Here is a 13,548-nt window from a genome sequence, read left to right as displayed (position 1 = left end):
GTTTTTATACCCATTTCTTGCTGATTTTTTGATAGTGCTTTTAGTCGAGTATTTCTTTTGTCTAAGCATATACTCCGTCTGCTGAAAGACATTCTTACTTTTACTTGTTTAGGGTTTTCTTATGCTAGAGACCTTATTACGGTTAGTATAACCATTTACATTGGGGTATTTATTTTATGAAAAAAGATACCCAGTCTGTAGAGACATTTCTTCTTTTGTATTCGTTAGTGTTTGTGAGGGTGGAAAAAGTATTTTCGGTTATTACAACCATTTTTTTTGTTTAATTTTTCCTGATTGTAGGGACATAAGTACCTAACAGATTGTAATCGTTTGGTGTTGGGATATATCTTTTCCTTGATAAGATACCTGATCTGTGGAGACTGTTCTTTTTTTTTATTTTTGTTTGTGGTTGTCTTATTGTAGAAACCTATTTCGACTAATACAAGTATCTCTTTGGTTTGTTTCTGTAAAAAATCCAGGGATTTACAATTACCCTTACTCATTCACAATCTTTTTCTTTTTGTCTTGTCAGTTTTAAATATTAGCTGCTCCATTTTTGTCTAAACAATGGAAACCCTCAAATTCAAGAGACGGTCTGCAAAGAATGCAATTATTCGTCACTGTAATTGGATTGCAGAAAATGTTTCATTGGTCGATATTGATTATCTTTTGAAAGTTCGTCGTGAGTATTTACAGGTTGAGTATGATAAATATGAATGCGCACAGGATGCAATCGAGAACTTATTGGTAGATTCCGCTGAAGATAGCGAGGATCGAAACATTGTAGATGATTTGTTTTGTAAGGCAATGGGACTTATAATATGGGAGCCCGTCCTCTCATCCTTTACGTATTATAAAGTAGGTAGTGCATCCCATTGTTCTTCTAGGTTACATGTGGGGGAAAGACCTTCCACACTTATTTCAGATTTATGCCATCTACTCAATGTAGTTAAATCTTCTCAAAATAATATGTCAAAAGACTCATCTTTTTCACAACCTCAACCTTCTTTCGAGACATCCACGTCTCAAATACCTCGTGTGATGGCGCCTAGTTCGTCAGGTCAGCTATCCTCGACTTTAGCTCATGTAGATACTGTCCCTAAGGAGTTACCTAATGGTCTTAGCAGTATTGCATATTCCCTTCCACCTGTTACAATGGTAAATGATAGTGAGTCCTACAAGACTCGTGACGTTCATACAAACGCGAGTTCTTCTACGGGGCTATCTCGTAATAATGTACATCTCTCTGGACCTCAGGTCCATTCTAATATTCAATCCTTACCCAAGGATTTTTCTTTGCACGACTTCCATGATGGGGTGTCTGATGATGACGCTGCCGATACAGCTTCGCGGGGAGCTAACCCCGATACACTTGCTCGATCGAAATCTTGGCATTGTGAGCCAAAATTCTTATCGTCTCGTGACATAGACAATTTTAAAGAATCTAAAACCTTAGATATTGCGACCATAATTGGGTCAAAAGTTCCTAGAGTGGCATTACACCCATCTCTAGATTTAGAATTCGGGGTACATATGTTTAAAATGTACTCCTATCTTTCTCGTTTACGCCGAGTAAAGGCATTTGTGTTTTGTTTTATCAGAAACGTTCGTAAAAAGCAAGCTGAATTGCTTATCGTTCAAGACTTAAAAAGTCTCTCGTTTCCTCGTATATTGGAATCGTTGCCATCCGGTATTGCCAATCCGGATAATCAGTTGGATATTCCGAATTTATTTCCAGAGGAAATTATTCACCGTACGACAGTTAGCGGTATGTTGAGGAATGCTACCATTCCTTATGTTAAAAAGCACCCTTTTCTTCTTTCTTCGAACAATCTAGTTGGTTTAAAGATGTTTAAAACACACGTACAGTTGGGCTATGTAGGGCCCCAAGGTACGTCCAATTGTAGACATCATTTCGGACTTAGTTGTTGCACATTTTATAATGTTGAGAGTCCCATCTATCATTGTGTTACCTGTTCGAGATTTCTTTTTATTGCCATAGATTATGGGATATATTTTTTGCTTAAAGCTCACGTAGCTTTATTTGTTCATGTATTTGCGCCACGTTATATTAACATAACGGTTTTAACGTTTTAATAGTTATGACATTTTCATTTAACATTCTACGAATTCTTTAAGGTACAAAGAATTCTTAGGAGCCGCACCATTTTTGTTTTTGATTCATTTCAAAATTGCCTTCTTATGTAAAAAAAGCCTTGTTTATTGAATAGTATAATGTTCGTATTTTATCTATTCTCTGTAGTTCTTTATTTAGTGTAATTTTGATTTATTCTAATTGTCTAAGTCTACTCCTAGCTTAGAGTTATTCACCGCTTTTTATCGAGAGGGAGCTAAGTCTCAACCTGAGATATAATTTGCTTATTGTTGTTCGAATTATCATAATTATCGTTTATGAATAAAGCTTATGGAAGAATATAGTTTCTTCGTTTTGCATTTTTACATTTTCGTCATGATTATGTCTGTCCAGGTAGATTGCTAATATCTAGGGACAGTGTTACAATTCATACGATATTGCTTTTACCTTTGCTGCTTATTCGTTTCGAATATTGTAGTGGCCATTCGGGCTACAATTATTCTGTTTGTTTGTCCTTAACTTAGTTGTTGTTGCGGAGAACCATTTCCTTAGGTTTGTTAACCAGGATATTTGTCTCCTTCCATTTCCTTGCTTTTCGAGAACTATTAGAAGGTTATTTGTAGTATTTGTATTGAGTGCCGTCTCTCATCATGTGTCCGAGACTTTCTGATTGTTGCCTTCTAATCATATACATCACTTTTCTTCCTTTCCTCTTTCTTTTTCATACGGTCCCGTTGGTTAACTGGTCCATCCATGATATCCTGAGGATTCGCTTGTATAGCTACATCTCGATGGCTTCAAGTTTATGTATTGTATCCTAGGATAATAGAGGAATGCACTTCCTATAAGAGAGGAAATCCGTTTTATGTATAGTACTGAGAATTGTATAATTGTAGTGATGTATATTTAGTATGTAGTTATGTATTTGTAACCTATTATCGTTTGTTGTATAAGTTTATTGTTTTATGTATAAGTTATTGTTCTTTGTAGTCTTTTGTAAATGTATAGCTTTTCGTATCCTTGTAAGTGTGGCGTTCATTTCGTAACCGAAGAAGTGTTTGCGGTTTCGTAATTTGTACAGTGCGTCGGGAGTACAAAGTACAGTTATGTGTTATTGGCACGTATGCCAACGCGGGGAGAATGTTGCAGTTTCGCAACGATATATAAACATTTATATAATATTAACAGACTTTGTGGTAGTTTTGATTCTCCCCGTATATCAAGATTCCATGTACAAGGGTGCATCTGTGTTAAGAACTACATATTACGAGACGGGCCATCTGCAAAATGACACACATTTGAGATAAGAATAGGAATAGTCGAGTTTTATCTCTCAAGCCACACACATGTGTGTGCGTTTGGGTTAAGAGTACCTAAGACCACTTGCCAGCGGTCCTTTGACCGAGGAAGTCGGTTTGATGCAGAAAAGTTGAAATTAGAAATTTTGTGGTTCCTGGTGTACGTCGATGAAGACGTTGGTAATAGCGGTTGGTGCTGTGATTTATGGGGTAAGCTACAATACACCATAATTTTGTTGCTGCATATATCAAGTACGTTTACTTGGTATATAGATGTCATATTTGCTTCGAACTTTTATCTGTTGTGCCGCGATCGCGATTGAACTTGATTGAGAACATTTCATTACCTTTATGTAGATTTGTATATTTTTTATACTTTTGCATTGAGTTTAATAATTTGTTTTTATATGACATATACATTCATATTTTTTTTATTTTTTGTATATTATTTCTATCTATAACGTGGTATATATACAATCGACAGTTTTGTTTTGTTTATGGTTCTCTTTTTGTGTGTAAGTTTGTACTACATATATTCTTCTTCTTTTAAGTTTATATTCTTCTTTATTTATAATTGTAGGTATATTGGGTTATGTATATTTATGGTTTATTTCACCTCTTTTTAAAATAGAGTTTTATACAGTCCACTTGCTTTCATTTCTTTTATTTTAATATACATACTCAATCCAAAAAGGGGGAAACCAGCGAGTTCTAGATTGAACAGAATATCTTCTCTCCCCCTTCAGGATGACCAAAATTGTTATATTGAGGTCATCGTATGTGCAGAACGCAACACGGGGCACCTGGCGAACCCCCGTTGTAAACAGCCTTACCATCACATGCGGGGCTCTGTGGTGGCGAAAAAACCCATTCCCTAGCTACTCGTGGGATCCAAATGATACCGAATTTTTTTACAAAAACCGCAGGCGACCCGAGCGGCAAATCGGGAAGGCATACAGACTACGCCAGGAGGAGAATTAATTCTCTTCCTGACGAAAATATATTAAAAAGAAAAGCATCTTACGACAAGTTTGAGAAAGAAACCTACAAAAAGAAGACATGCAGTGAGGCTGTGGAACTATTAGATTACCTAGAAGATTTGGGAAAACAATTTAGCAGATTTACAGGATTAATTCAGGAGTTCTCAAATACGGCGAGACCTATTAAGGAACTCTATAGGCATCTGATCAAGAGGCATGCCCTCCAAAAAATGGAGCATTTCAAGAAGTGGCTACACATAAATTCGACTGAACCTATAGAAAAAATGATGGTAGACACGGACACGCAGATGGACGCTGATGCCAGTTCAATAGCTCAGAAACCCGCGACTGCGGAATGTGGCACCCAGACGGACGCGTGGCATGGCCCTCCCAGGGCAGTCAGGGTGACGAGTCTCGAGGGAGTTAACACTTTTGCTGACTTCCAGAGGCACGCTCTCTACGACTGGCCCGAGAAGGTCTTCAAGAAAACAACGATCGAAGTTCTGAACCCGCTGGACTCTAAATGTAATATAAAGGTCGTAGCCCTGGAACCTAACGACCCTAAAATGATGTTCTCCATACAGAGATTGTATCGAGACAGGTACCCAGACTTACCAACCCTCGAAGGAGACTTCGAGGTGTTGGAAAATTCTACTACTGTAAGAAGGGGAGGGGAGAGAAGGACTAAAGTAGAGAAAGTTATCAAGCTGTTGGCCAGCACACCCGAGCAACTCTGGCACGCTCTCGAGCGTGTCAGAGACGAGATAAAACAGGAGGACTCGGTGGCTCTGCACAAACAAACAGCAGCCATCCAGAGAATAACACCTAATATAGGAGGTCCAAGCAGCATCAAGAGAAGACTATATCTACATATTGTACAATCGACCCTCCTATACGGAACCCCCGTGTGGATAGATGTACTAAGATATCAAAAATATAAAGATATGATAACAAGAGCACAACGTAAACCCCTACTCAAAGTCATAAGCGCGTACAGAACCACTTCTACTATAGCCCTACAGACAATAGCAGGTACGATCCCCATCCATCTCCTAGCCAAGGAACGGCAGATGCTATACGAAAACCGGAATGGTCACTTACCTCTGGTAAGGGCGACCATACGAGAGCAGATATTAACAGAATGGCAAACGGAATGGGAGGCACAGATTACGAAAGCTCAATGGACAAAAACGCTAATCCCAGATGTGGTTGCGTGGTACAACTGTAAATTTAAGCGGGTAAATTACTATTTTACACAATTTTTGACAGGACATGGGTCTTTCAGGTCTTACACATTTAAAATAAAGAAAACCAACGATGATAGGTGCTCTACATGTCATGAGAGAGACGACGCGGAGCATGGCATCTTTCGGTGCAATGTTTTCGCCCAAGAACAAAATAGGCTGCGGAATAGGTTAGGGGATATAAAGCCCAATAATATTATACATATTATAGCGTTGCATAGTAAACAAAACTTTGAACTTATAATAGACCAGATCACGCAAATTATGAAACGAAAGACCATCCTGGAAAGAGCCGAACAAGATGGGTGAGGAGGGTCTCCTCTCGCACCACATAAGGGACCACCAACTTTTTCCTCCCTTCTAGAATCAGCATAGCAGACGCAACATAGGTACACATACCCCTACTCTTCAGGGTACTCTACTATTCCGAATAAAGCTTGATCAGGATGTTAGAAGACCTCTGAATTCTTTAGGAACGATAGTCCCCTTCTTCTCTATCCAATTGTTCCAGATACATACAGACTCCTTTCATATCACATAGTCCATAGTCAACCATGATTTTCAAAGGACGTATACTGCCTTTCCCAATAACTACTAGTACTTGAATTATTGTTCCGAATCAGGAACCGGACCTTCCCCTATGTGCTGGCCGCTCCTAGGCAAGCAGCATAGGATAACTTAAGACATCATCTAAGAACGTATCTTTCAGGCAGCGCAGGATATCCCCATGTTTCGTTCTCTAATGAACTCGTCCGGGGATATCCCGCGTCGAAGAGGGGGTGGTTTTAGTTGGTAGGCGCCTGGTCAGGGGGGCATGCGGTACATATAATCCATACTCTGGACTGTATGCCCTAGCATGTTTTCCTCTCTGGATCGAATCCAACAGTACTAGGGACACCTTCCCTAGTCGGTTTTGAACCTTTCCACCTCATTCCAAAAAAAAAAAAAAAGATTGGACAACTTGGAGTGAGTAGTGAAGATGGTTTTGATGTTTAGAGGGTTAAGAGTTCTACTGAACTTGTCAATGACATCTTTAATAAAAGGTAAAAAGATTTTGGGTTGATCAGGCGGCAAGGTTTCTTTTTTGGATGGAATGGAGTTTAGATGTTTTTGAATGCTCCTATTGATTTGAGTTTTGCGGCAGCCGTTTTGTAATATTTTCCTTATTTAATTGATTTTGAATAATCTGTGATTATTGTCGATATGTCTTTTGGAACAGGAAACAAGAGTGTTGATAACTAAATTGAGTTGGACGGGGTCATATCATCGAATGGGCATTGAGATAACAGTTTAATGGGTGGGTTTCCGGTACACGGATTAGGAAAAACTGCGAGGGGGTGTTTCTGAATAAGAACATCAAGGAATGGCAAAGACGCTTCAGACTTAACTTACATCGTGAATTGAATACTGGGATGTATTCCATTCAGGTGATAGAGAAAGAGACCTTATGTGACTTTCAACATGAGGCCAAATGAAAGGTGTCATCAACGTACCGTAACCAGCAGGTGGGTTTGAGATTTGATGAGGACAGGCCTGTTGTTTCGAAATGTTCCATTTAGATATCAGCTATTACGGGAGAGGGGGGATCCCATTGGGGCACCTTTGATTTGACGATAGAAATGATTTTGGAATGAAAAGTAGGTATTAGACATGCAGTATTTTATAAGAAATAATATGTCTTGGGGGATAAGATGTTTAGAATCCAAGATGGAAATGGTTTCATCGATAGAAATGTTGATAAATAAAGAAACAATGTCAAAACTAACTAATATATTTGAGAGCAATTATGGTATGCGCGGAAACGGTCTGAGCGGGATGGGTTGGGGAGGGGGTCAGTGAAGCAGTGGTCGCCATGTTGCCGGCATTTACCTGACCGCGGAAATTTATCCGAACATTTCATATATACATATATACCAAGGTGAAAAAAGTAACGGCATAGCCAGCCAATAAGATGAAAAATAAAGGTATAAGATATATAAGATGGGTCAGGCTAAAGAATGTTATATTATGCCGGTCTATAAAATTCTTATCGGCATTCGCATTAGCTCTATCTTAGGAATACTGATAGCCCTCATACCAGCTCGACTATCAGTGAATATATTGATCCGCTTCAGTTCCAAAAGCCCTCATATTCATTTCTTTTGCACAATGCGATTGCATAGTTCTCTATCTGGAATACAGAGATACATTCTCCTAGTAAAATGGAAATGTTTCAGTTTCCTCCACTACTGTAGATCCCTACACCCTTCTGTAGTTTTAGATCCGTCTGTGTAGCAGATGTAACCCTGTAGTCTCGGTTCGGTTATCGTTCCCTCTACCTGTTATATGTAAGTCTGTATTTAGGTCATGTATCTAGACCTGTATCTAGTCAGAAGTCATCATTCATACGGTATTTCATGATACTCATCAACATAATTTCATGATGTTACTATTTCCTGATCTATCCATGACGTTACTCAGGTTTTCTCGTAGTCTATTATATCCTATGTACGCCTTCCCCTTATAATTATACGTAAAAGGAAGACGTCCAGTAGTGCCACTATAGCTTTCGTTGGCGTACCCCACGGAACCACTATAATTCAATTTTTTAATTCAATAAGGTCACACCGTTATTGAGTACGTGATTGATCTCAAATTAACCTGAAAAGTGCTGGAGGCTTATGACAATTCCTAATTTAGTTAAAAATTGTTAAACATTTAGTTAACATTGACTGTTTTTGAAACATACGAGTGTAAAAAAGTATGGCAAACTCTACCCTGTATTTGATGATATTTTGCGAGTTAGATTGTTCGAAAGTTTTGAAAATGCTTTAAGATAGAGGAAGAACAATAAAGAAGAAAAATTCAAACACAATTGCGAATATATGCGATATTCCAAATACTGTAAGTTTAAATGTCTTCTGTTGCTCCGATATGAGGTAGTATGTAAAAAATATATATGTAATACTTACATTATCCTGCTGCAATGTAGACTCTGCAGAACCCTCCTGGCTGGCCTCGCTGTTGAATATATTGGCGAAACTTTTGGTTTGCGGTGTCTGCGGTAAGCTCTGGAACGTGAATTGTGACCAATTAGAACAAATTCTATTATTTCATATGAGTGGCGTTTCATTCCCTTTAATAGATATATCAGTAGGGAAGAAATTTAGATAATGTATAAAGTAACGCTCAGAGCAGATTATTCTAATTAACTGGCAGTTTATTACACATTACTGTTATTTTGGAAAACTGTAATCCAATATATTTTACAGTATCATTTTTGGGAATGTTTTTTATCTTCCATTTCTTAGCCCATATTTCAATTAAATGTATGGTTTGTTGTAATATTTCAGCTGCTTATATGGGATCTGCGTTTTTGACCAGAATTGCAATGTCATCTGCGAATGTATATATATATATATATATATATATATATATATATATATATATATATATATATATATATATATATAATGAACCAGAAGTATTTGCTGACAACGTAAGGAAGTAAACGTTAAATAGTGGGTTTGCAGCAATAAAAATGAAATGTGTACTCTTTTAAATTTTTATTCCATATTGGAATAAAAATTTAAAAGAGTACACATTTCATTTTTATTGCTGCAAACCCACTATTTAACGTTTACTTATATATATATATATATATATATATATATATATATATATATATATATATATATATATATATACCTATACATATATATTTTTAAAATATATTCAATAGATGAATAGCAGAGGTTTGATCGGTCAATACTTGGCAAATGAAAGTCGTCAACTACTTCATTAATTTATTTGACTACGTTTCGCTTTTAATTTTAAAAGCATCGTCAGTTCACTACAAATAGAAAAGATCTTAAAATATAAGTAAACAACGAACAGGTTTCATACTTACAACAAGAATTTGTAGGTTTTTTCTAGATGTTATAAAAACTCTACGATATTTTAACATTCAAACTTACTAACTAAACGAGAAAAAGAAACAAAAAACACAAGAAAAACTGTAAAAGAGCAGTATTGTTCATTAAATTTTGACCGATGGCTTCATTTGAATGTTGGTTTAAGCTCTTTTAGGTTTCAAGGTGTTGCGTTCTGCACATACGATGACCTCAATATAACAATTGGGTCATCAGAAAGAGAGGGAAGATATTCTGTTCAATCTAGAACTCGCTGGTTTCCCCCTTTCGGATTGGGTATGTATATTCAAATAAAGAAAAGAAATGAAAGCCAGTGGACTGTATAAAACTCTATTTAAAAAAGAGGTGAAATTAAACATAAATATACATAACCCAATATACAATTATAACTAAAGAAGGATATAAACTTAAATATTAGTTAATATGAAACAACACCAAAAAGATAACCATTTACAAACCAAAACAAAGATGTTGATGAATAGGTTTTAAGAACACATTAACAACAAAGAAATTTAAGATTTCGATTGCTATGGTTGAGTATGATTAGAAATAAAGCATTAATTGATATTAAACGTTAACGAGTGAAAAATATGCGCACATATAATAATATACTTAATTCGTGGTAAAATGAACAAACCTTGTTAATAAAGTTACACAAAATGCAATCAAACATAACATATATGTATTATATTAAACTCAATTCAAAGTATATATTCAAAGACAAAGACAAATACAAATACAAATATTAATAAACTCAATTCAAAGTATAATCGGTAATGACAAAATACAAAAAAAAATAAGGATACAGTAAATATTACATAAAACAAAACAAATGCAAAATGTCCAATTGACAACGTTTAATCGCGATCGCGGCACAAATGCGATAAAGTTCCAAACAAATATCAAATAAATATACCAAATGCACGTACTTGATATATGCAGCAATGTAATTTTGACAACAAATATTATAAGGTGTACTTTACCCCATGAAAAAATAGCATCACAGCTATCGCAAATCGTCTTCAGCGACGCACAGAATCCACACAAAATTGATAATGCAACTTTTCTGCATAAAACGACTTTCTCGGTCAAAGGACCGATGCCAAGTACCTCAGGTACCTTTAACCCAAACGCTCATACACATGTGTGTGGTTTGAGAGATAAAACTCGACTATGATTTTGTAGATGCATCGCTTATCTCAAATACACATCTGTGTCATTTTGCAGATTGCCCGTCTCGTAACATGTAGTTTTTAACCCAGATGCACCCTTGTACATGGAATCTTGATATACGGGGAGAATCAAAACTACCACAAAAAGTCTTAATATTAAATAAATGTTTATACACAGTTGTGAAACTGCAACATTCTCCCCGCGTTGGCATACGTGCCAATAAAACATAACTGTACTTTGTACTCCTGACGCACTGTACAAATTCCGAAACCGTAAACACTTCTTCGGTTACGAAACGAACGCCACACTTACAATACTACAAATCTATACATTTACAAAAGAGCACAAAGAACAATAACTTATACATACAACAATAAACGACAATAGAATAGAAATACATAACTACATACTAAATATCCTCACTAAAATTATACAATTCTCAGTACTACACATAAAACAGATTTCCTCTCTTATAGGAAGTGCATTCCTCTATTATCCTAGGATACAATACATGAACCTGACGCCATCGAGATGTGGCAATAGAAGCGAATCCTCAGGATATCATGGATGCACCAGTTAACCAACGGAACCGTATGAAAAAGAACGAGGAAAGAAAGAAAAGTGATGTATATAATTAGAAGGCAGAATGTCTCGGACACATGATGAGAGACGGCACTCAATATAAATACTACAAATAACCTTCTAATAGTTTTCGAATAGCAAAGAATTGGGAGAAGACAAATATCCTGGTTAACAAACCTAAGGAAATGGTTCTCCGCAACAACAACTAAGTTAAGGACAAATAAACAGAATAATTGTAGCCCGAATGGCCACTACAATATTCGAAACGGATAAGCAGCAAAGGCAAAAGAAAATAACTTATGAATTATAACACTGTCCCTAGATATTAGCAATCTACCTGGACAGATATAATTACGACGAAAATGCGAAGATGTAAAACGAAGAAACTATATTCTTCCATAAGCTTTATCTATAACAGATAATTATGATAATAATACCCAGCAATAACCAAATTATATCTTAGGTTAAGACTCAGCTCCCTCTCATAAAAAAGCGGCGACAATTCTAAGCTAGGAGTAGACTTAGACAATTAGACTAAATCAGAATTACGATAAATAAAGAGATAAAGAGAATAGATAAAATACGAACATTATACTATTCCATAAACAAGGCTTTTTTACATAAAAAGGCAATTTTCAAACGAACAAAAACAAAAATGGTGCGACTCCTAAGAATTCTTTGTACCTTAAAGAATTCGTACAATGTTAAAAGAAATGTCTTAACTATTAAAACGTTAAAACCGCTATTTTAATAGAACGTGGTGCAAATACATAAACAAATAAAGCTACGCAAGCTTTAAGCAAAAATATATCCTATAATCTATGGCAATAAAAAGAAATCTCGAACAGGTAACACAATGATGGATGGGATTCTCAAGGTTATAAAATGTGCAACAACTAAGTCCGAAATAATGTCTACAATTGGACGTACCTTGGGGCCTTACATGTCCCAATACGTGTGTTTCAAACATCTTTAGAACAACTAGATTGTTCGAAGAAAGAAGAAAAGGATGCTTTTGAGCATAAGGAATGGTAGCATTCCTCAACATACCGCTAACTGTCGTACGGTGAATAATTTCCTCTGGAAATAAATTCGGAATATCCAACCGATTATCCGGATTGGCAATACCGGATGGCAACGATTCCAATATACGAGGAAACGAGACACTTTTTAAGTCTTGAACAATAAGCAATTCAGCTTGCTTTTTACGAACGTTTCTGATGAAACAAAACACAAATGCCTTTACTCGGCGTAAACGAGAAAGATAGGAGTACGTTTTAAACATATGTACTCCGAATGCTAAATCTAGAGATGGGTGTAATGCCACTCTAGGAACTTTTGACCCAATTATGGTCGCAATATCTAAGTTAATAGCTTCTTTAGAATTGTCTCTGTCACGAGACGATAATAATTTTGGCTCACAATGCCAAGAATTTGATCGAGCAAGTGTATCGGGGTTAGCTCCCCGCGAAGCTGTATCGGCAGCGTCATCATCAGACACCCCATCATGGAAGTCGTGCAAAGAAAAATCCTTGGGTAAGGATTGAATATTAGAATGGACCTGAGGTCCAGAGAGATGTACATTATTAAAGGATAGCCCCGTAGAAGAACTTGCGTTTGTTTGAGCGTCACGAGTCTTGTAGGACTCACTATCATTTACCATTGCAACAGGTGGGAGGGAATATGCAATACTGCTAAGGCCAGTAGGTAACGCCTTAGGGTCAGTATCTACATGAGCTAAAGTTGAGGATAGCTGACCTGACGAACTAGGCGCCATCACACGAGGTATTTGAGACGTGGATGTCTCGAAAGAAGGTTGAGGTTTTGAAAAAGATGAGTCTTTTGACATATGATTTTGAGAAGATTTAACTACATTGAGTAGATGACATAAATCTGAAATAAGTGTGGAAGGTCTTTCCCCCACATGTAACCTAGAAGAACAATGGGATGCACTACCTACTTTATAATACGTAAAGGATAAGAGGACGGGCTCCCATATTATAAGTCCCATTGCCTTACAAAATAAATCATCTACAATGTTTCGATCCTCGCTATCCTCAGCAGAATCTACCAATAAGTTCTCGATTGCATCCTGTGCGCATTCATATTTATCATACTCAACCTGTAAATACTCACGACGAACTTTCAAAAGATAATCAATATCGACCAATGAAACATTTTCTGCAATCCAATTACAGCGACGAATAATTGCATTTTTTGCAGAACGTCTCTTGAATTTGAGGGTTTCCATTGTTTAGACAAAAA

General features: G+C 36.6%; 1 protein-coding gene across 5 annotated transcripts in view; it reads right to left on the bottom strand.

Annotated features, from left to right (window-relative positions):
* Nucleotides 1–13,548, bottom strand: part of LOC140443479 (ras-GEF domain-containing family member 1B-like) — a 1,395,894-nt gene that overhangs the window by 182,503 nt on the left and 1,199,843 nt on the right. For all 5 annotated transcript variants that reach the window (XM_072534788.1, XM_072534789.1, XM_072534785.1 and 2 more), the window contains one exon: nucleotides 8,569–8,667. In XM_072534788.1, coding sequence (XP_072390889.1) covers nucleotides 8,569–8,667 — 99 coding nt within the window. The remainder of the gene's footprint in view (nucleotides 1–8,568; nucleotides 8,668–13,548) is intronic.

This window comes from Diabrotica undecimpunctata, chromosome 6 (genome assembly GCF_040954645.1).
Source record: "Diabrotica undecimpunctata isolate CICGRU chromosome 6, icDiaUnde3, whole genome shotgun sequence".
In the NCBI taxonomy this organism is placed as follows: Eukaryota; Metazoa; Arthropoda; class Insecta; order Coleoptera; family Chrysomelidae; genus Diabrotica; species Diabrotica undecimpunctata.
This window is presented reverse-complemented; position numbering and strand designations above follow the sequence as displayed.